A 21,620-nucleotide genomic window follows, 5' to 3' on the forward strand; every position below is an offset into this window, starting at 1 on the left:
AAAGAACGAAAGAAGTATTACAATAATCAGATGTTTAGGAATAATAGCAATAATAATAAATTATTTAAAGCATGCCCATAAATTAAATTTAAAAAGTTAAAAGCATATCATAGGTTATGCTAATCTCAAAAGCAATATATGGACGTTATGATAAATATTTTTAATTTTAATATTTGTTATGAGGTGGGTTTTTTATTTTAATTTGATGTGTAAAATATTATAATTTTTATCCAATTTATTCCTGCTAAACACCCCTTCTTGAAAATTTGGAAATTTGGAATAAGAATAAACTTATTCTTTTACAATAAATATAACTGTTTATTGATATTTTAAATTATTAGTTTTAATAAACATCAGTCATTAATTAAAACATTAACTTAATAATTAAATATTTTAATTAATATTAATTAGCACAAACTATTGTCTAATTAAAATAAAAAGGTTTCTCTTCTTCCCAAATTCAACCATGAACCAACATTTATTTCATAGCTACCAACGATCAAGTAGTTTATTGGTAGCTGAGTCTCCATTGAACTCCACAACTAGTGAGAGTTCCAATCATAAGTGAGAGTATATTTTTTGAAGTGTGAGTAACGGTTATGTACGGGTAGTCTTAACATCTATATATGTATGGGTTCCGCTCTCATTTGTTCCACCGAGACTTGTGCACGTATCTTATTTTTCTTAGCGACTAGCTACTGATTTTGGTGCAATAAAAATAAAAAAACTTCAAAGCTGCAGTTCAACCTTTGTTTTTTTGTCCGAATGTATATGAAAGCATGCTATTTGATAGGCAATTGATAATTAACAAATAAAGAATTGGTGCATTACTTTGGTGAACTTAATTAATGATTTCAAAACACCAGTTATTATTCCAAAACATGTGAAAGTTGACAAGTCTTAATTTATTTATTTGGAGAAGAAATTGTCTATTTCATACCTTATCAATTAAATATATGGGTCAAATTTTGTTATCTATCTATTTGTATACTATAGAATTTTAAGATTATATATGTGCTTGTATGTTGGTTTAGAATTTCTGACATTAACTTTTTAGTCTCCTAATCTTCATTACCAATAAATAAATAAATAAAAACTAGAATATTATAAGGTTGGTTTAATTGAGTGAAATTTGACCTATATTTTTGGCGAATTTGGTGTTTATTTGACATTGAGACATACTTGAAATTTTGAATAAGGAATTAGTCTAGTTCATACATCTCTAGTGATAATATTTGCATATGTGCGTATATTTTTTTATTGATATGTTGATTCATGTACTTCTATTTATGCATCAATTTATGGTTTTGGGTTCATAAAGTTCATTGCTCTCAATAATGAAATCAATTAGATCCACTTCAAACCTTGGATGATCTCATCCGTGACTAAACTTGGAATAGGAATAACGATTTTAAAAAGTAAATAAATTAATTAATATAATAAATGGTTAAAACAATTATTTATTAATCATATTAACCATTAATAAAAAAATTTATGAGATGTAGAACGAGACAAGTTAATGATATTTTATCTGATTGCGTGATTGACCGTAATTGTTTAATTATATATTCCAACCTATAAATATGATGAATTAATTATATATTTTTTTAATAAAAATCATATTTATTTATATTTCCACTTTAGGCATCATTGAATTTTTTATAAGATAATATCTCTATTGAAAATTTCAAGAAAGATAAACTTCTATAACCTTCAGTTCCTCCCATTTAACTGAATCAGGTTCCAAAATTTTTAAAATTACTTTAACTCTTTGACCCATACCTCTCTCTATATTTAATGTCCATCTTATTTATACTCTCCCATTTTCTCATTAAATAAACCTCTCTCCCTAAAAAGAGTACATTTAAAAAAAAACAAAAAAAAAAAATGTATTACATACTCTCTTGACATAAGAGATGGGCAAATTAAAAAAAAAAATAGAATGAGACAATTAAAAAAAAATGAAGGGAGTATTATGGAATTTACAGGTAAATATAATTTTTACTGCACAATATATAAACGGAGGTTGTAGTTGGAGTTTATTTATTTACCTTTTAACTGACCCTGTTTATAATAATATACTAATATCAACTATTCAAAATTAATATTGATAAATCTATCAATATCAATTTTCAATCAATTAATATTAATTTTATATTAAAAAAATTATCGGATAACCATTAAAAAAAAAATGAAGGTGGCGGGCAATTGGCTTATCCTCCAACCAACGCGGATAAATTAATTATACATTAAACAAGTGAATAAATCAAGATCAAAATAACATCATCTGAACATCCAACATAAAGCAATTTACTTTTTCAATCCAAATTAATTATAAATTAAATAATATAGTTTTAAGTTACCATTACACCCTTGAGTGTTGACCACTCCACTCCACCCTTTCGTGGTTCTCACAAACACATACCATTTTCACAAACATTAATGAAGGATAATGACTAAACCAAAACAAACAAACCATTTTTACAAACAATAATGAAGGATAATGACTAAAACCAAAACTAACACCCCTTGTTTAGTTGGGAGGTAAATATCAAATAATAATAATAATAATAATAAATTAATTATTTAATAAATAAAATTTTAAAAAAATCTCCATCACACTTCCAATAAATAAAAAAATATATAATATAATAAAATATTGCAACACTTCTTTCCCTCCACGTTATCATCTCCTTATAAAACACCCGCCATAATTTAAAACGATTCACACTATTTTCATCTCAAGCTACCTGCTCTCATGGACTTCCTCCTTCTCTTCTTCCTCCTCACTATCCCTCTCTTCTCCTTCCTCTTCTTCTTCCTCTTCCTCAACACTTCATCATCATCATTATCTCTACAAACCTACCCTCTCATCGGAAACCTCCCCCAGTTCCTCCACAACCGCCACCGTTTCCTCGACTGGACCACCGACATCCTCTCCTCCTCCCCAACCAACACCTTCACCTTCGCCCGTCTCGGCTCCTGTGGCGTCATCACCGCCAACCCTTCCAACGTCGAACACCTCCTCAAAACCAACTTCTCCTCCTTCCCCAAAGGCTCCCGCTCCTTCACTCACCTCCATGACTTCCTCGGCCTCGGCATCTTCAACGTCGACGGCGACCTCTGGCGCTCTCAGCGTAAAACCGCCAGCTTTGAGTTTAACACTCGCTCTCTCCGCTCTTTCGTCGTCCGCATCGTCCAGCACGAGACTCTTAACCGTCTCCTCCCTCTCCTCTCCGTCTCCGGCTCCAACTCCGCCTCACTCGACCTCCAAGACCTTCTCGAACGCTTCGCGTTCGACAACGTCTGCCAGCTTGCTTTCAATGAAGACCCTGCTTGTCTCACTGCTGACCATGTAACAGAGTTTGCCGGAGCTTTCCGTGCTGCTACTGAGCTTATTTCCGGTAGGTTCCGGTATGCTTTGCCTCGGTTCTGGATGCTCAAAAGGATGCTCAACATGGGGTCTGAGAAACGGCTCAAAGAGTCTATAGCTACTGTGCATGATTTTGCTGAGAGGATCATTAGGATTAGAAGGAAGGAGAAGAAGAGTGAAGAGGATTTACTTTCAAGGTTCATGGCAGATAAGGAGAACTCTGATGTGTTTCTTCGTGATATTGTTATCAGCTTCATTCTCGCCGGCCGGGACACGACTTCTTCGGCCCTTACTTGGTTTTTCTGGCTCTTGGCTTCGCACCCGGAGGTCAAGCACCGGATACTGCAAGAGGTCAGGGCAGTGAGAGCAAAAAGGAAACTTGGTAGTGTTGGAACTGAAGCTTTTGATTATGAGGAGCTGAGAGAGATGCAGTATATCCATGCCGCGATTTCTGAGTCTATGAGGCTTTATCCTCCTGTGCCTATAAACACAATGATGTGCTATGAAGATCAAGTGTTTCCTGATGGAACTGCAGTCAAGAAAGGATGGTTTGTTACTTACCATGCTTATGCAATGGGGAGGATGGTAGGGATTTGGGGAGAGGATTGCATGGACTTTAAGCCTGAACGGTGGTTGGATGAGGATGGGAATTTCCAGCCAGAGAGCCCATATAGATACCCGGCATTTCATGCCGGTCCGAGGATGTGCTTGGGGAAGGAAATGGCTTATATTCAGATGAAATCCATCATTGCTTGTGTGCTGGAGAGGTTTGTCATTGACGTTATCGACAAGGAAAGGATACCGGGGAAAACACAGGCCCTGACACTGAGGATGAAGGGTGGTCTGCATGTTCGAATCAGGGAGAGATTTCCAAGTGTTGTTGTATGATTTGTATTATGTTTGATAATCAATTTGATCTTATACAATTGAACTTAAACCAGGGAGTTTGTCGACATTCATTTCCAGCATAAAATCTCTTATCTTCTCTGCATCATTAGGCCTCCCTAAATCTGCATATATGTTTGCAATGCTCATATAGTACCCACTCTTATCTGGATGCATTTTGAGCAACTTCTTCGAAACTCTTTGTGCCACTTTGGAATTACCATGAACTCGACAGCCGGCCAATATTGCGCCAAACACTGCCCTGTCTGGCTTGACAGGCATCTCCTCTGCCAACCTCTCAGCCTCTTCCAGCTGCCCAGCCCTTGCCATTGCATCAATCAAACAAGCATAATGCTTCAGCTCACACGCAACACCAAACTCATTCATCATGCTGAAATAACCCCAAGCCTTCTCAACCATGCCAGCATGAGCGCACGCAGACAAAACCCCAAGAAATGTGACCATGTTCGGTTCTATCCTCTCCTTGCGCATTTCATCAAACATCTTAAAAGCAACATTTGCACGCCCATTCAATCCATGACCGAGAATCAAAGCAGTCCATGAAATCACATCTCTTTCAGACATTCCATCAAACACCTTCTCTGCATAGCTGAAATCCCCACATTTCACATACAAATCAATGAGAGCATTCCCCAAGCTTAGCACCAATCCAAAGCACCTCCTTACACTAAACCCATGCACACTCTTCCCATGCCTTAGCCACCCCAGCTGCCCACAAGACAACAGCAAGCTCACCATGACCACACCATCAAGCTCAATCCTTTCACTCACCATCTCTCTGAGAACCCCCAACGCCGACTCCGGCTCCCCACTCTGCGCGTACCCGGAAAGCATCGCCGTCCAAAGCACAGCATCCCTCTCAGGCATTTCATCAAACACATACCTTGCACTCAGGAGCCGGCCCAAACGGACATAGAAAATGACCAAAGCGGAGGCGACGAAGAGATTGGAATACAAACCGGATTTGACAGAGAGGCAGTGCACGGTTGGGCCAAGGGAGGAAAGACGAAGGGCGGCGCAAGAGCGGAGGACGGCGGGGAGAGTGAACGCGTCGGCGGAGACGCCGGAAGAGAGCATGGTGCGGAAGAGGTTTAAGGATTGGTGAGGTTGGTTGGATTTGGAGAGGTTGGAGATGAGGATGTTGTATGAATTAGGGTTGGGAACAACGTGGGAGTAGTTGGAGAAGATGGTGAAGATGGCGGCAATGTTCAATCTTGGTATAGAGCTCGCGCGCATGCATAGCTGCTGCTGCGGCATTTGAGGCCAGTGATCCAGTATGAATAATGAACCCCCGCTTGTTATTGTCCATGCGTGGCCTGTATGCCAGGAAAATAAATAAATAAATAATAATAATAATAATAATAATAATAATAATAATAATAATGACCATTTGATTCATTAATATCAACTCTAGCATAAGACGTTCTCCTCACAGAGAGAGCGAGTTCGGACCTTAGCTCAAGTAGGTAGAAGGCATAACAATTGCATAACTCAGCTATTGACATGTACTCACAGTCCACATGTGACTTGTTTTATTTGTTAATGAATCAATAATAATAATAATAATAATAATAATAATAATAATAATTTTGAAGTGGTTTATCCACTTTTTCAAAAAAAATAAAATAATAAAAAATAATAATAATAATAATTGAATATGGTTTATATACAAATCAATTATAAGTTGATACTTACCCGATGGCGGAACCAAGGGGGGCGAGCGGGGGCTTCAGCCCCCCTCGGCTCCGGTGAGGTTGCTTTCCGGCAGCCATGAAGTTGGGGTTTTTATTTATATAATATTGTTATATAATATTTTTTTTGTAACTAATTGTCATATGATATCAATGTGCTTGAGTGGTTGGTTGGAGTTTTGTGATTAGAGCCCACGGTTCAAATCCCATGGGTTGCAATGTTGAGTTTTTATACTTTCATTAAAAACAAGTTTTTTTATTTTCAAAAAATTGCTGAAATTTAAAATTTTAAAAAAAATTAACAAAAAATTTAAATTGATAATGAGACATTGAAATTTCATTTATTAATATTATTTATAAATTTTTTGCAATGTTAGGTTTTTGATACTTTTACTAACTAAAAATAAGTTTTTTATATTTTCAAAAAGTTGCTAAAATTTTAATAAATTTAAAGAAATAATTAAATTGATAATGTGGCATTGAAATTTTTAATAAAAATTTATGAATAATATTAATAAAATTTATAAAAATAATTTAATGATTTTAAATAAATTAAATTGATAATGTGTTAAAGTGTTAAGTTTTTTATACTTTTACTGATTAATAAGTTTTTTTATTTTCAAAAAGTTACCAAAATTTTAAATTTTATAAAAAATTAAGACAAAAATTAACTTGATAATGTGGCATTCAAATTTCAAATTTTCAATAAAAGTTTCTGAATAATATTAATAAAATTTACGAAAACAATTTATTAATTTTAAAAAATTAAGTTGATAATGTGGAATGGCAAGTATAAATTAGTTATTCTAATATAATAATATACATGTTAGAGTAAATGAATGATTGTTTAGTTGTCTAGTTAAATATATTTATTTTTTTTAGTCAGATACACCATGACAACGATAGCAGTTCAAATTATAGTTAATGTTTTTTTTCACTATATCTATATTCAAATTGTAGTAATATTATTGAACTATTTTTACTGTAGATAATTATTTTATTTGATAATTTTTTTACACTCTAGCTTTAGCCCCCCCTACCGGTAAGTTCTGGTTCCGCCACTGTACTTACCTATTTATATTAATATTTATATATAACAATAAACACTAAAATCATGCGTATCAGTGAATACTTATTTATTATTAATTTTTATATAGAAATAATATTTCATAAATTACCAATAGCATAGACAGGTAAATTCATTATAGTGAAAAAGGGATGTTAGAGGTTGTATTAGAGTTTACTACTGTTATAATAATGGAGGCATTTAAGGCATTTCACATTTGACTCCCATGAGTGATTAAGTTAAGAGAGTTTATACTTTTACTTTTGACATATAAAACACTAATTTTAATGGGTATCTAAGCGTATGCAATTCTTTAATTTCTCATTTAAGAAGATTGTTACTTAAATTTTAAAAGTTAAAAAAAAAAAAGGAGAACAAACTATTGAAGTAGATACATCTAAATTCATAAATATGATATCCTTCTTCTATGAATTAATTACAATAATGTATGTTTTCCTTGTTATATCTTGGTTTCTTGTGTTTTTTAACTCTTAGGAATAAGGGCAAGAATAGTTGTAACTTCTCCCAACACTTACATAAATGTACTGAGAAGGAAAGAGTAATAATTTAACATAAAGATGAAAAGCAGCGCTAATGGGAGAGAGTTGAGGGCTAAGAACATCTTTAATAGCCGCTCAATCAGAGCTCAATGATTGATGGGGTGATTGAGCGTTCATTAGAAGCGCTTAGTGGCCATTGAGCGTTCAACCAGGTCCACAGAATTGTTTTTATTTATTTATTTTTAAATTTAAATAAAGAGCATGGACCCACATATTAATTTTGAAAAGTTAAACATTGGGTGAATACAAAGCAATTTTTTTAATTTTTAATTTTATCTCTTTAAATATACCTACATTCTCAAATAAAACTTAATATTTTTCTCCACTTCTTCATCTTTAAATTTTCAACTCTATTATAGATAAAAACACTACTCTATTTTCCCAAGCTCCAAATTTTTCTAATAATTTTTAAAATTTTCCATAATATATATATACCGAACTATAAATAATATAAGAATAAAGAAAAATATATATATATATATATATATACCGAACACCCATGTTTTTCTTAAATTACAAAAATTTTTCTTTTTTAAATTCAAATGTAATGGAGCCCATATTTTTATTAAAATTGTTTTTTATTTTATTATCATCCACAAATTAAATATTTTTTAAAATAATATAATAATTTATTATTATTCATGTGTTTTTATTATTTTTAATATTGTATTTTTAAAATATAATTTTAATATATTATTTGATTATTTGATTAATATTTAATATTTTATTAAATAAATATACTTTATTGAAATATATAATGTATATAGTTAATAAGAATAATCAAGAGTATTTTAATTAAAGTAATTTAGCCTGTGTGTTTCTTTTTTTAATACAGAAGTGTGTTTTTAGAAGGTCAAATTTACTAGTTTATGTAAAAGAACAAAAATTATATTGTAAATGCAAATAATAGTTCATCCTCAATATAAATATATATAGATTTTTATGAATATATGATAAGTATAAAGAGAAATATAAATAATATAAGAATAAAGAAAAAATATATATATATCGAACACCCATGTTTCTATTTCACCTCTTATTCCTTCTTCTCTACATTATTTATAACAAATGAGTGGGTATTTATAGGCACTCAAGAGGGAAATGGATGGCCAAGATTAATTCGATCTAATGGTCTAAAATATATTGGTAGGTGAAATAGTAATACTATTGGCGGGTACTATAGTAACGTCGCCTACTACACTAGACATCCACTGTTTCTATAGCATGCATAACAAACTACTTATTTTTGTGTTGTTGTTTTTTTCAATAATGAATTTAAACTGACCAATATGGTATTATAAGTTTTTTTTTCTTGTTTTTGACAAAGGCGATAAGTGTACCACACTAAGGATTATCAAGAGATAAGTAGATATATTGATGCACCAATTATGGTGGCTTATCAATCCGTTAGGGATTTATTAACTCAGGTAAACGTCCCATGGGACGATTAGAGTTTTATCATGTGCAAGTCTAAAAATTTTTCAAAAACCACACTGAGCTAATAAATCTCCCTTGTCATGTAACCATGAAAGAGGGGGAAACGACATCCTCCCTCAAGGGACCCAATAAATAGTAAATAAACAATACCGCTACAATTTTCACATAGTACTACAATAGTACTAGCGATCGAAGGATTAGACCCTATGTCTGCTTATTCACTATTTAAGTAATAATCCACTGCACTAAGGAGTGGTTTGGTACCATAAGTGTTAGATCATAATGTAGTCTGGGAAAAAAAAATTCAAGGAATCTAATTTGCAATGAGAGGAAGGAAGACAAAAAAAAATTGGGCTTTTTCTTATATTACCCTTTTTTTTAATTATCAAAATAATCCAATGTGAAATTTATTAATCAACATGGGTTTCAAAACATCACAAAAATAACCTAGGTGATGAGTGGACCTTTTAAAAATATTATGATACTGGTTTTTTTCATGGACGTCTTTCTCTTTTAGAAAATCACAAAAATATAATATTTTTTTGTCTTTTTAAATTTTTTTTTTAAAGTTATTATTATTTTTAAACCTTATTTATTTTGGGAAAATATGTTGTTGTTGTTGTTGTTGTTGTTGTTTTGGTTGAACAATTTCTTTGTAGTTTAAACAATAATAATTGCATTCAACTACAAATTGAAAATACATCCATCACTTTTTTTACATTACATATTTCTACCTCATGCTAGACAAGTAGATCTATAATATACAAATTGCTTACATAAATGGCATAAATTATGCTTAGTAGGATCAGGGTTTCTATCAATGTGCATAAGTCTACATCTAATCTTTGGTCGATCAACAGTCCGTCGTCCTACAAGTGGAACCATCTTTAACCCAAGCACAACTTGCCAAAATTGTGAACTTGGTACTCGATGAAAACAAAGAGCATAGGTGTACTTATAGGAGCTTGCAGTATAACAAGGAGGGCATAACACGTATGAGTAAATGTTTGCATTTGCAGCATCACAGACTTTCAAAACATGTATACATGGGAATCAATGAGCAACCATAAATCCACATGTGCATGTGGAACGAATTACTTCATCGTCAATTGTCTTCTCATTAAAACACTTCAAATTTGTGAAGAAAGTAAAATTAGAGAAACAAATAATCGATTCACTGTATAATTCAAAGAGCCATCCTGTACATATATAGAGAAGACAAAATCTAAAAATAGTAAACTATGTAATTACATCGTAATCACAACTATTACCTAATTACATCCCTAATTTTAGCTATACGATTTATTTTCTTTAACGCTCTTCGAGTTGGAACATATACATCTATCATGCCCAACTTGTTACATATATATTTAATGTGTGGTTTTTGGAGTGGTTTGCTTAAGATATCTGCAAGCTGAAGATTTGTCCGGACATGAACTAGTTGGATGCATGAAGAGTGAGAAGCTATGCTTGTAACAAGATTCCACAAAATGTGGTAGTCTACCTCGATATGTTTAGTTCGTTCTTGAAAGACTTGATTCTTGGTAATGTGCATTGCTGCTTAATTGTCGTAGTGTAGCCTCATCAAACCATAATGTACAACACTTAGCTCATTGAGCAAGAGGTTCGTCCATACCAGCTCGCAGGAAATGTTTGCCATTGCGTGATATTTTGAATTTGCGCTAGACTGAGCTATAATAGTCTGTTTCTTACTCTTCCAGGAAACAAGGTTACCACCAAAGAAGATGCAGAATCTAGTGGTGGATCTCTGACTTGTAGGACAACATACCCAATCTACACCGGTGAATCCTGTTATCCTGTTATGTCCCTGGTTAGAGTAAATGAGCCCTCTTCCTGGAGATCCCTTGAGGTACCTGAGGATCCGAACAACAACATCCCAATGAGTAGTACGAGGAACCGGTATGAACTGACTCATGACACTCACTGGATAAGAAATGTCAGTCCCAGTAATTGTCTAATAATTTAATTTACCAACTAGTCTGCAATATCTCTCAAGATCATGTAGTAATTCTCCATCTTTAAGCATAAGCTTGGTCTCAAGGATCATCAGGGAATCAATAGATTTGCATCCAAGCCACTAGCTTTCTGTGAGCATATCGAGCACATACTTCCTCTGACAAAAGAGAAGCTTGTTATAAGATCATAATACCTTAATACCGAGAACGAACTTGAGCTTGCCAAGGTCGATAATCTGAAACTGCTTGCTCAAGAACTTTTTTAGTATAGAGATCCCATCGCCATCATCACCAGTAATGATGAGATCGTCTACGTATGCAACCAGAATAATAGTCTTTCCTTTCAAGTGTTTATAAAAAATTGAGTGATCATTTGTACTTCTGTATATTCCAAATGACCAAGAGCCTGTGATAGATGACGAAACCAGGCTTGAGGGGATTGCTTGAGGCCATACAGAGATTTTCACAAATGACAGACTTTGGAGGCCTCCTCCTGAACAATAAACCCAGGTAGCCGAGACCTTCTCCCTAAGGATTCCATGGAGAAATACATTCATGATATCGAGTTGGTGCAACGGCCAATGGCAATAGGAGAAAATGTGTCATCATAGTTAATGCAATAGGACTAGAGTAACCATTGGCAACCAACTAAGCTTTAAGTTAGTGAAGGGTCTCATCGGGGTGGACTTTAACCTTGAAGAGCCACTTGCAACTGACTGCATGTTTTCCAAGAGGGTAAGAACAGAGATCCCAAGTCATTTTTCCACAAAGCTGACATTTCCTCCTACATAGCACTAAACCACCCCTGATATTGCAGAGCCTCTATCACATTCCTAGGAATTGAGTAATTGTCAAGACGGGTAGTAAAGGAATGGTGATCGGTGGATAAGGCTGCGTACGTACAGAAGTGGTTAATAGGATATCTAGTGCGAGGATAGTTGCGTGGTTCTTTGTGAAGGACAATGGGAAGGTCAAGGCCAAATATGTGAGGAGGAGAGTTAGGAGCATATGGAGGAGATTCGACTGTTGTGGGTGGTGTATGTAATGGTTAGGATATGCACATGTTTCATAATCCTGCATAGTTTGGACAGAGTTAATATCTACAGGGAGATTCTTACCCCTTCGGTGTATACCTGAGTAATGGTAGGTGTAGGAGGTGTTGGTGGCACATCATTGTCAGGAGTTGAAGAAGAATTGATTTGACTATCAGGATATTTATATGGTGTTTCGGCCTTTTCCGGTGCGTAAACTCAAACTTGTATTCGAGCTTGTTTGTATTTGCGCAGTAGGTTAAACTAAGTTTGGTTGGAGTGTTTCAGTCATTGTGAGCTTAAGTGGTCGAGTGTGTGGGTGCATGCTCGTCTTCTCTGCTTAAGCCATAGACCGAGCCATGTGCCCGTGGCTGTTTGTGGTGGTGAGGTCGCTTGCGCCCGTGAGTCAGGCGCAGGACATACTCGGTGAACCCCCGATGAGTTACAGGCAAGATGCGGGCGGCGTGCGCCCACACGGCACCTACGAGGTGCTCCATGACTTGTTTTAAGGCCTCTTTTTAGGCCTTTTTATTGTTTTAGGTTGCCCACTTTCCTTCCCATTCTCTTCTCCTTTCTTCCTCATCTTCCTTGTTCACCCATTGGAGCTAGAGGAGAGGTTTGCTAGGGTTATTCTTCCAACCTTGGAGCTATGATCCATCCTTTTGATCATTAAAATCTTGAGTTAAGCTTCTCCTTTTCCTCTCTCCCTTGTGTTTATAGGTGGGATGATCTAGAAATTAGTTTGATGGTTTAATCCATGTTCTAATTGTTGTTCATTGCAGAGAGAACTTGAGTTATTTGAATTTCTTTATTTTGATTCTTTGATTGTTGTATCCTTGAACCTTTGTTTGCTAGGGTTCTTGAATCATGTAGCTTGCCACTGTACTAATATTGTAGCACTAGTTAAACTTAGTTGTTGTGTTGCTTGGTAACCTAGGGGTTCATTCTTGTGTTCCTTTCTTTAATTCTTGTTTGTTGGTTGTGTGTGTGTGTATGTGTGTGTGTTGGTTGTTAGGTGCAGCCGGTGGAGGAATAACACCACCGGGGTTAATCGCCTAATTTGTGAGTGTGTTAAGGTGATGTACATTTCTAGTAGAATATATTTTAAATGTTTTCATTACTTTATTTGATATTGACTCAAGGTTTTATCATATTTAAACTGATTTGTTGATCGATTTAGAAGGAATTTTCCTTCTATTAATTTATATTGGAAAACTCTTGTTGTTCGAATGAAAATGTTATGACTACGTTGGTATATAACAATTGAATTGATTTATGAAACTTGCATGCATTATATGATTGTCCTCAGTGTGGATGTTACCGTATGTTTACCAAAGTGCCTTTGTTGTATTAACTTGATGTTTTATTCGGTTTGAAAGGTTTTCTATGACGTTGTTTACATGAGAAACTATTGAGTTTTAATTGCAAAGGTTGATGACTATATTTATATTCTGAGATTAAAGTGATTTTTAAAACATGTTCATGTGTAGATATGCTTTTGCCATTGACAAAAGCATATCAACATGATGAGTGAAATCCCATGATCTTAAGAGCATGTTAATTATAATTTATATCAAGATATCCATAGTGATGTTTTACCATTTATCCTCTTAAAGTATCAAATTACCTAGTCACATAGGAATCAGTTCACAAGAAATGTTATGAACTTGAGGTAAACTAAATATAGTTAAAAACAACAATTGGCCTTAGGATGAAAAGTAAATGATTGGAATATGCTAGGAAATATACATAAAAAGATGCTACTATCTCATCAACAAAAAGAACATATCAAACATGTTTGACCTCATATTGCTTTATAGCAGAGCCCTTTTTGATCTAAAATATCAACGTCCCACCATGAAGAGTATAACAATAATACAAGATAATTAATAAAATAAAAAAATTTCAATCCAACCATAACCACAACCAGTGTTCCTGGACATCTCAAATATAAACCAACAAGTACATCCACATAGGGAAAAAAATCTGTGATGAAACAATATTTTCTTTAGAGAATACGAAGCACCACGTGAATTTCCAATACACACACACACAAATAAATACATAGATCAATTAAAACTAAGTTTTAAAACCGCCCAGAAATCAATTTCAAAAAAACAAAATATATCAAGCACACAGGCGATACAAACCCTAACAAAATACTACATTCTAACTTCTCTTAACAAACAAAATGGCCAGATTACTTTCAATAGAAAATCCAATTGAAACGATAACATCAACAACAAATACTTCATAAAGATGAGTTGTACCAAAATACTAGTTTCTAACTGCTTTTAGCAAAAAGAATGCCCAGAATGGCCAGACTACCTCCAATAGTAAATCCAATTAATACCATAACATGAACTTACAGATCCTTCACAAACAAAAACAAAAATCTAGATCATACAAAATAAAATAAGTGTAAAAACATAAGCAGTTGATGTTTATCGGTGACTACAAACCAAGAGTACAGACAACAAATAGATATTCAGAAACTAACTTGATGAAATTATGTTATTGCATTGATGTAAACCCCTTCTAAAGATTAGAAAACCCAAATTCATTAGCAAACTTTGCCACATTAATAACAAAAACATGATGTTTGAAAACTGCAGTAATAAACAAATCAAAAACAAATTGGTGAAGAGTCAAACTTTGTTTGGTGATGAACAAAATCCCCTTCTAAATATACTTGATATTGTACTTTGAAAACACCAGCCAAATGACTGGTGATCTAATAGAACTATAGTCCAAAGAAGGTTTCAGATATCATGTGCCAAACGGAAAAAAAAAAAAAACTGAAAATGTGCGCAAAAGGAAGATGAAAGACAAATCACCGATTTCATATGATAGAACATGCCATCCATTTACCATAATACAAGAGCATAGCATAATACTAAACAAAAACGACACAAGAAAAAAAAAACTGGGAGCTCATTAGCAAAGAGCTAATGTTGTGAGGCACCTCATTAATAGTACAGAGTTTTGTAAGATTGAAAACTAGAACTAATACTCATTTACATCATTAATTACTCTATTCTTTTTCATATTATTTTTAATATAATCTAAATTGGCTAATATAGTCTCTAATTTAACTAAATTAGCTTCTACTACAGTTAATTTTTTATAAATAAGATCTACTTTTTTTTACTAATTTATATAGATTTCAGATATAATTTTCAAAGTACTTATTTTCCGAGGAAAAGTGCAAATATCTTTCCTTTTTGGAAGGAGAGAAGTGACTAGACTAGGCCAGGCCTCCCTTTTCGAGTGTAAAGAATGGTTCCTCTGTATGAACTATATACTTTTAAAAACAACACTGACTAATGAGAATTTCTACAAAGTACTTTAATGACTGAATACATGCTATAATCAAATTTTTTATATGTGTTACAAAATACATTATAAATTTGATACTTGCTACAAAGTAAGTAGGTTTAATTGCTGTACAGGTCCCTATAATTGTGTACTTTCTGCCTTTTTAGTCCTTGCAATATTTTTAGGTATAATTAAGTCCTCATATTTAGTCGAGTTGGGTCATTCTAGTCCGTGGTGTAGATGGGAAAGTGTAAATTGCAAGGACTTAATTGTACCTAAAAATATTGCTGTGGACTAGAATGACCCAACTTGATTAAATATGAGGGCTTAATTATACCTTAAAGTATTAGAATGACTAAAAAGGCAGAAAGTACACAATTTTAGGGACATGTACAACAATTAAACCAAGTATACATAGAATATTTATACATCATTATCGATAGAGTAATATATTATATCTAATAATTCATAATAAAGAGGCAAACTACTGAAGAGACTCTCTTTACGTACTACATCTAATTTTCTTTATAAACATTGTATAAATTTAAGTATCTGCTTGAAATTAAAATATACAATTCCATTGAAGAAATCATTAAAACATTCAAAAAGATAAAATTTGAACTTCTTTTATGAGAAAACTAGAGAGAAATATTGAAATTAAGGATTGAAGAAAACTCATATGAAGCTACGAGATCCTTCTTTGGCTCGGATGAATTTATTAACTCTTCTGCTATTCTTGAATACTAACAATTAACTAAATACTTCATTATTATTTATAAAATCCTTTGGGAAATTTCATTCTATATTTTACAAGTTTATTTAATTCTTCTTTTGTCCATCCAACATATGCAGAAATTGGCTTTCTAATTTAATTTTTCTTTTTCTAAAGTTAATTTTTTCATATAAGTGCATAATTCATTTATATCATTACTTTCTCTATTCTTTTTGGTATTATTTTTAATATAATCTAAATTGGCTGATATAGTTTCCACTTTAACTAAATCAGCTTCTACCATAGTTAATTTTTTTTTTATGAATATGACCTATTATATCTACTAATTTATATAGATTTATAATAGATTTCAGATATAATTTTCAAAGTACTTGTTCTCCGAGGAAAAGTGCAAATGCCTTCCCTTTCTGGAAGAAAATAATTGACTAGACCAGGCCAGGCCTCCCTTTTCTAGTGTAAAGACTGGTTCCCCTATATGAACTATATACTTTTAGAAACTCATCTGACTAATGATAATTGCTACATAGTACATTAATGGTTGAATACATGCTATAATCAAATTTTTTATAAGTGCTACAAAATACTTGATAAATTTGATAATTTCTACAAAGTAAGTATACATAAGATATTTATACATCATTATCGATAGAGTAATTTACTATTTCTAATAATTCATAATAAAGAGGCAAGCTATTGAAGAGACTATCTTTATGCACTACATCTAATTCTTCTTTATAAACATTGTATAAATGTAAGTATCTAATTAAAATTAAATTATACAATTCTATTGAAGAAATCAATAAAACATTCAAAAAGATAATTTAAACCTTTTTTTACGAGAAAACTAAAGTGAAATATTAAATTAAGGATTGAAGAAAACTCATATGAAACTACGGGATCCTTCTCTGGCTAAGATGAATTTCTTACCCTTTCTGCTGTTTTTGAATCTTGACAATTAAGTAAATACTTTATTTTTATTTTAAAATCCTTTAGGAAATTCTTCAAAGTATCAAGTAACATGAGAACAAAGACATCAACTACATCGTCCGGCACCATCTGATTGCCATCAATCAATGCATACAGATGAGAACAGGATGTGTGATCCTTCTTGCTGGTCCAGACCATTGTGCTGATGTAATATACAAAAATCAATTAATTTGGTAGCCGATAATGTGATGCATGTTCATGATAGTGCATATATATGATTGAAAACTAATGTGGTATGACAAATAATAAGCAGTAATTTTGAATATTATACGCTTAATGCTTAAAATAAATATTATGTATTTATAAACATCAGCAAATTCAAATATTGATTACTCTAGCAGAAAAGTGGATTGCAACTCCGAATTGCATATTTAAAATTCTAATATAGAACATTTGAACAATGTGCTTACTCATCAATTTTTCGATTAAGGAAAACACTTGATGACAATTGGTGTATCTTTTGCAGCCGGCCAAATCCGGTAGGCCTTTTATTGGTTGGATTGAAATCGGTTCACGGGACACGTTGTTCTATCAATTTCTTTGATTCACTTTCTGTATCTCCTTCCTTGGGTATGCATATAGAGTCCCCAGTTTTTAGCTGTGTTAGCAATTCTATCGCATTGTCGATGTCCTCTGTTGTTTACTTGTCCACTTCACTTAATTGAGATGGAATTGGTGCAGCTCGTTTCCTACCTCTGGGTGCCGGTGTATCTTTTACTTGCGTAACTTTTGTTGGTTATGCAGTTGTTGCTGTTTTTGAGGCACGAGTGGCACGTTTCTCTGGTTGAGCCATCTCTAAGGCTTCTTACAGTGTTGGTTTGGTTGCTCTTGGCTTCCATGCCACTCTCTTGGATCTTTTCACTAGTGGAGCTGGGCCAATGTCATCAGTTAATTGAGGTGGTACAACATCTTCTTTCTCATTGGTTGAGTTATTCCTTTCTTCAAGAATAGCAAGCTTCTCACGAAGAGCTATCACTTCAGCCATCAATGTTTCATATTTGTTATCTTCCATCTGTTTCCTTTCTAGACTCGAACATGATGATTTTTTGGACTCCCTTGGTGGACTCACTGACTTTTGACTTTCTTGCTCTGTTGTACGGGAGGCTTCTCCCCCTTGTTTCCTCTTACCTTTTGGTTTCAATGCCTTGATGAATTTTGGTGCTTTCGTTGCACTGGATAGAACCAAACTTGTCCTTGCAAAGCTGAGCTCAATCTTTCCCGAACCAATGAGGTCAACTTCAGATTGTCTCTCTGGCATAAGTGGGGAAAACTAGCAAATATAACAACAAACATTAATATGGACGTATACACATTATTCTCAAAACGGAACATCTAATAAAAAAACTAAATACATGTATAAGATACTAAACTGGAATCGATATAAAAAATAAGAACCGTAAATATGAAACAGTTAAATGTGATATGGATCGGTAAATATGGATACTAATGACCTATGAGTAAAAGTAATCAGAATGACACAAAAGGAGAACAGTAAAAGGAATTACTCAATGGATTCTAATTTGCATACCTCTTTTCCATCCAATGACTCTAGCAAGACACTCACACCTGCTTGTTTCTTGATACTGGCTTCACCGTAACAGAGAATGCGTGGTGTTCTTCCAAAGTGGATCTTCTTCCCAATCCCGGTTATTTCATAAAACCAAATTGTCAGTGCAACTGTACATCCTCGCAAATACCCTATGCATGGTTGCTGCCTGGAACATTTGTCCTTTACTCTGGCGGCTACATTGGGCAAATCATCCATAATCCACCTGTAGGTGGCTTGGGCCCATGCATATTGATCCAGTGTTGACAGGTCTTCCACATAGTAGGCTAACCATGTTGGAGATGTACATGAAGTGGTGGGGAAAAGTAAGGATCCCATGATGTATACCAGCAAAAGCTTTACAAAACTTTCTTCTTTCTTGCCTTCTTTCTTGCCAACCAGACTCATTAAAGTCCTCACCAAGCACTCCCTTGTTAGGTCTACTCCTTTCGTTAAGAATTCCTCCTTGAGTGTGCAACGTTCCTTCTTCCTTGAGAATTCTATTGTGTCACCGTCACATTTTAGTCCAAGTATCAGTGAAACATCTTCAGGACGAAATTGTAAATGACTGTCTCCCAAATTGAAGGTTTTGGTCCGTTTATCAAAAACCTGCATCAACGCATCCAATACAGTACACTCTTGTGCTATTGGCTCAATATCCATCAAATGACTAAATGGCGTCCCTCGGAGTAACTCCTAATGTCTTCGTGTCATCTTCTCTTTCAACTAGCGTACACTGTCCATGAGTGGTGCTAAGTAGCAACGTCCATTCACCAAATTTTCCGACTGGCTAGCCATAACCCTCCTGATTGCACAAACAATACATACACATTCGGGTGATTATTTCGAATGAAACTAACCATGTTTGTATAAAACCGGATACATAAAACAACCATATCCATTCCACATATTAAGTCTTATATTTGAATGAACAACAACCAACAAAAATAAACATTAAATGCTAAAAATACTGTCACACATAAAACAATTCCGATAACCAAATTAATAAGATACAAACCAAAAATGTATACTGGTTTTGATATCAGTGATTTATAACTAACATTCTACATACAGAACATACTGAGAAAATTCTACAAACACAGAATATTGACAAAATTCTGCAAACACAGCATAATAAGATTGGAATTCAATGATTTATAACAAACAACCTGCAAGGATTTTGGATAGGAATTAACTCTCTTACACAAATGTATACAATTTTGTTCATTTCATTGCAAATTAGGGCACAAAGTAATTACACTAACCAACCATTAGATAGAAATTACAAGATCACATGTTTTCGGAGAAATATAGTTCATTCACCAAATGATTCCATGCTTCATCATAGAATGCACAATAAAAATAACTAACCTAACATTGCCCAAGAACACAAACTATTTCATCCATGGAAATCATAGGGCTTTCATACCTGCTTGTAACGATGGCACGGGAGCAGCGAGATTGTCCAGTCAAGTGCCTTTCTTCTCTTCTCCGATCTCCGGCAGCAATGGGTGCAACTCCGGCGAGGATGGTCATGTAACTCAAATGGAAGATGAAAAGCCTTCACTTGTCGCGGGAGAAGAAGGAGTGGGGATTGATGTGATGGTTATTAGGTTTTATGAGAAATTTCTCATTTTTCAAAGCTTTCAAATCAGTTAAAACTGAATAGGCAACATGGTAATTTCCTTTGAGAGATAACGGTGTTATCCATCCGTTGAGCTTAATAGAAATTATGTGAAAAAAGAGGAACTTTAAAAGGATTTGGCAAAATCAAAGGATTTTTTGGTCATATGGTAGTGTTTCTTGAACCTTTTGAGCAATTTCTCTATATTTAATCACTAAAAAATTGTTATTTTGGAAAAAGAATTGCCTATGCCCTCCTCTGAGTGGGGTTTTTTTAATTGCAATTTTTTCATTTTTATGATTTTTTAAAAAATTTATATTTAAAAGTTGACATATCAAAAGGTAATTAGCCATCTAATGATATATTTTAAAAAAAATTAAAATATATTTTAAATATTTAAAAATCAATTATTTTGAAATATATATATATATATATATATACATGCCCCTTGTGCCACCACCTCATGACATGGAAAATATTTTGTTTGTGTGGTTTATTTAGCAAATTTTCTTGTCATTTTCATGATTTTTTTTTTTAAAATTATAATTAAAAGTTGCCCTATGAAAAACCAATCTCCTATATAATGATATGTTTTTAAAATTTAAAATATATTTTTAAATATTCAAAAAACTGTTATTTTGAAGGAAAAAAATCTATGCCCTACTTTGTGCCACGAGGAAATTATTTTATTGTGTGTTTTTTGTCAATTTCTCTTGTCATTTTCATGATTTTTTTTAAAAAAAAAAACATATTTAAAAGTTGTCATATCGAAAGCGGCCATCATGTATTTTTAAAATTTTAAATTATATATTTTTAAACATTTAAAAATGTTATTTAAAAAAAACATATATATATATATATATATCCTCCTCTCTCGTGTGACAGCTCATCATATTTGAAAAATAAAATTAAAATATGATGACATGACAAATATTTTAAAAATTGTTAATTTTTATAAAAATTAAAAATTAAAAATTTTAAAATAAAAATAAAAATATTTTATTTTTCCCCATTATACCCTCTGAATCTAAGAAAAACACAAAACATCAAATTTAAAAAAATATTTGGTTGGAGATTAAAAAAAAAACTATTTGATATTTAGTTTTTTTCCAAATAATAAGTTGGAGACAAAATTATATTTATTTAAATAATTAATTTTAATTACTTATATTAATAAAAAAATTAAATATTTTAAAATTAAAAATGTGCCTTTTTCAAAAATAAATAACAAATATTTATTATGAAATTATTTTAATATTTACATTACAAGCTTTTGAACTTTTTATATGTTTGGCATATAGTACGTTAGGGTAATTTATTAAAAAAATTGATAACATAAAATTATGACCTAAGAAAATATGATAATCTTAGC

At 32.9% G+C, this 21,620-nt stretch overlaps 2 protein-coding genes across 2 annotated transcripts; one reads left to right on the plus strand and one right to left on the minus strand.

Moving 5' to 3' along the window:
• Positions 1-2,615: 2,615 nt before the first annotated feature.
• LOC120274065 (cytochrome P450 94A1-like) lies at positions 2,616-4,313 on the plus strand. The gene has a single exon (XM_039280814.1). It carries the CDS (start codon positions 2,759-2,761, stop codon positions 4,259-4,261), a length of 1,503 nt encoding a protein of 500 aa, XP_039136748.1. The 5' UTR covers positions 2,616-2,758; the 3' UTR covers positions 4,262-4,313.
• LOC120274066 (pentatricopeptide repeat-containing protein At4g14170) lies at positions 4,274-5,587 on the minus strand. The gene has a single exon (XM_039280815.1). The coding sequence runs from the start codon at positions 5,534-5,536 to the stop codon at positions 4,292-4,294; it is 1,245 nt and encodes a 414-aa protein (XP_039136749.1). The 5' UTR covers positions 5,537-5,587; the 3' UTR covers positions 4,274-4,291.
• Between the last annotated feature and the right edge of the window lie 16,033 nt (positions 5,588-21,620).

The sequence above is a fragment of the Dioscorea cayenensis genome, chromosome 12 (assembly GCF_009730915.1).
Source record: "Dioscorea cayenensis subsp. rotundata cultivar TDr96_F1 chromosome 12, TDr96_F1_v2_PseudoChromosome.rev07_lg8_w22 25.fasta, whole genome shotgun sequence".
Classification (NCBI taxonomy): Eukaryota; Viridiplantae; Streptophyta; class Magnoliopsida; order Dioscoreales; family Dioscoreaceae; genus Dioscorea; species Dioscorea cayenensis.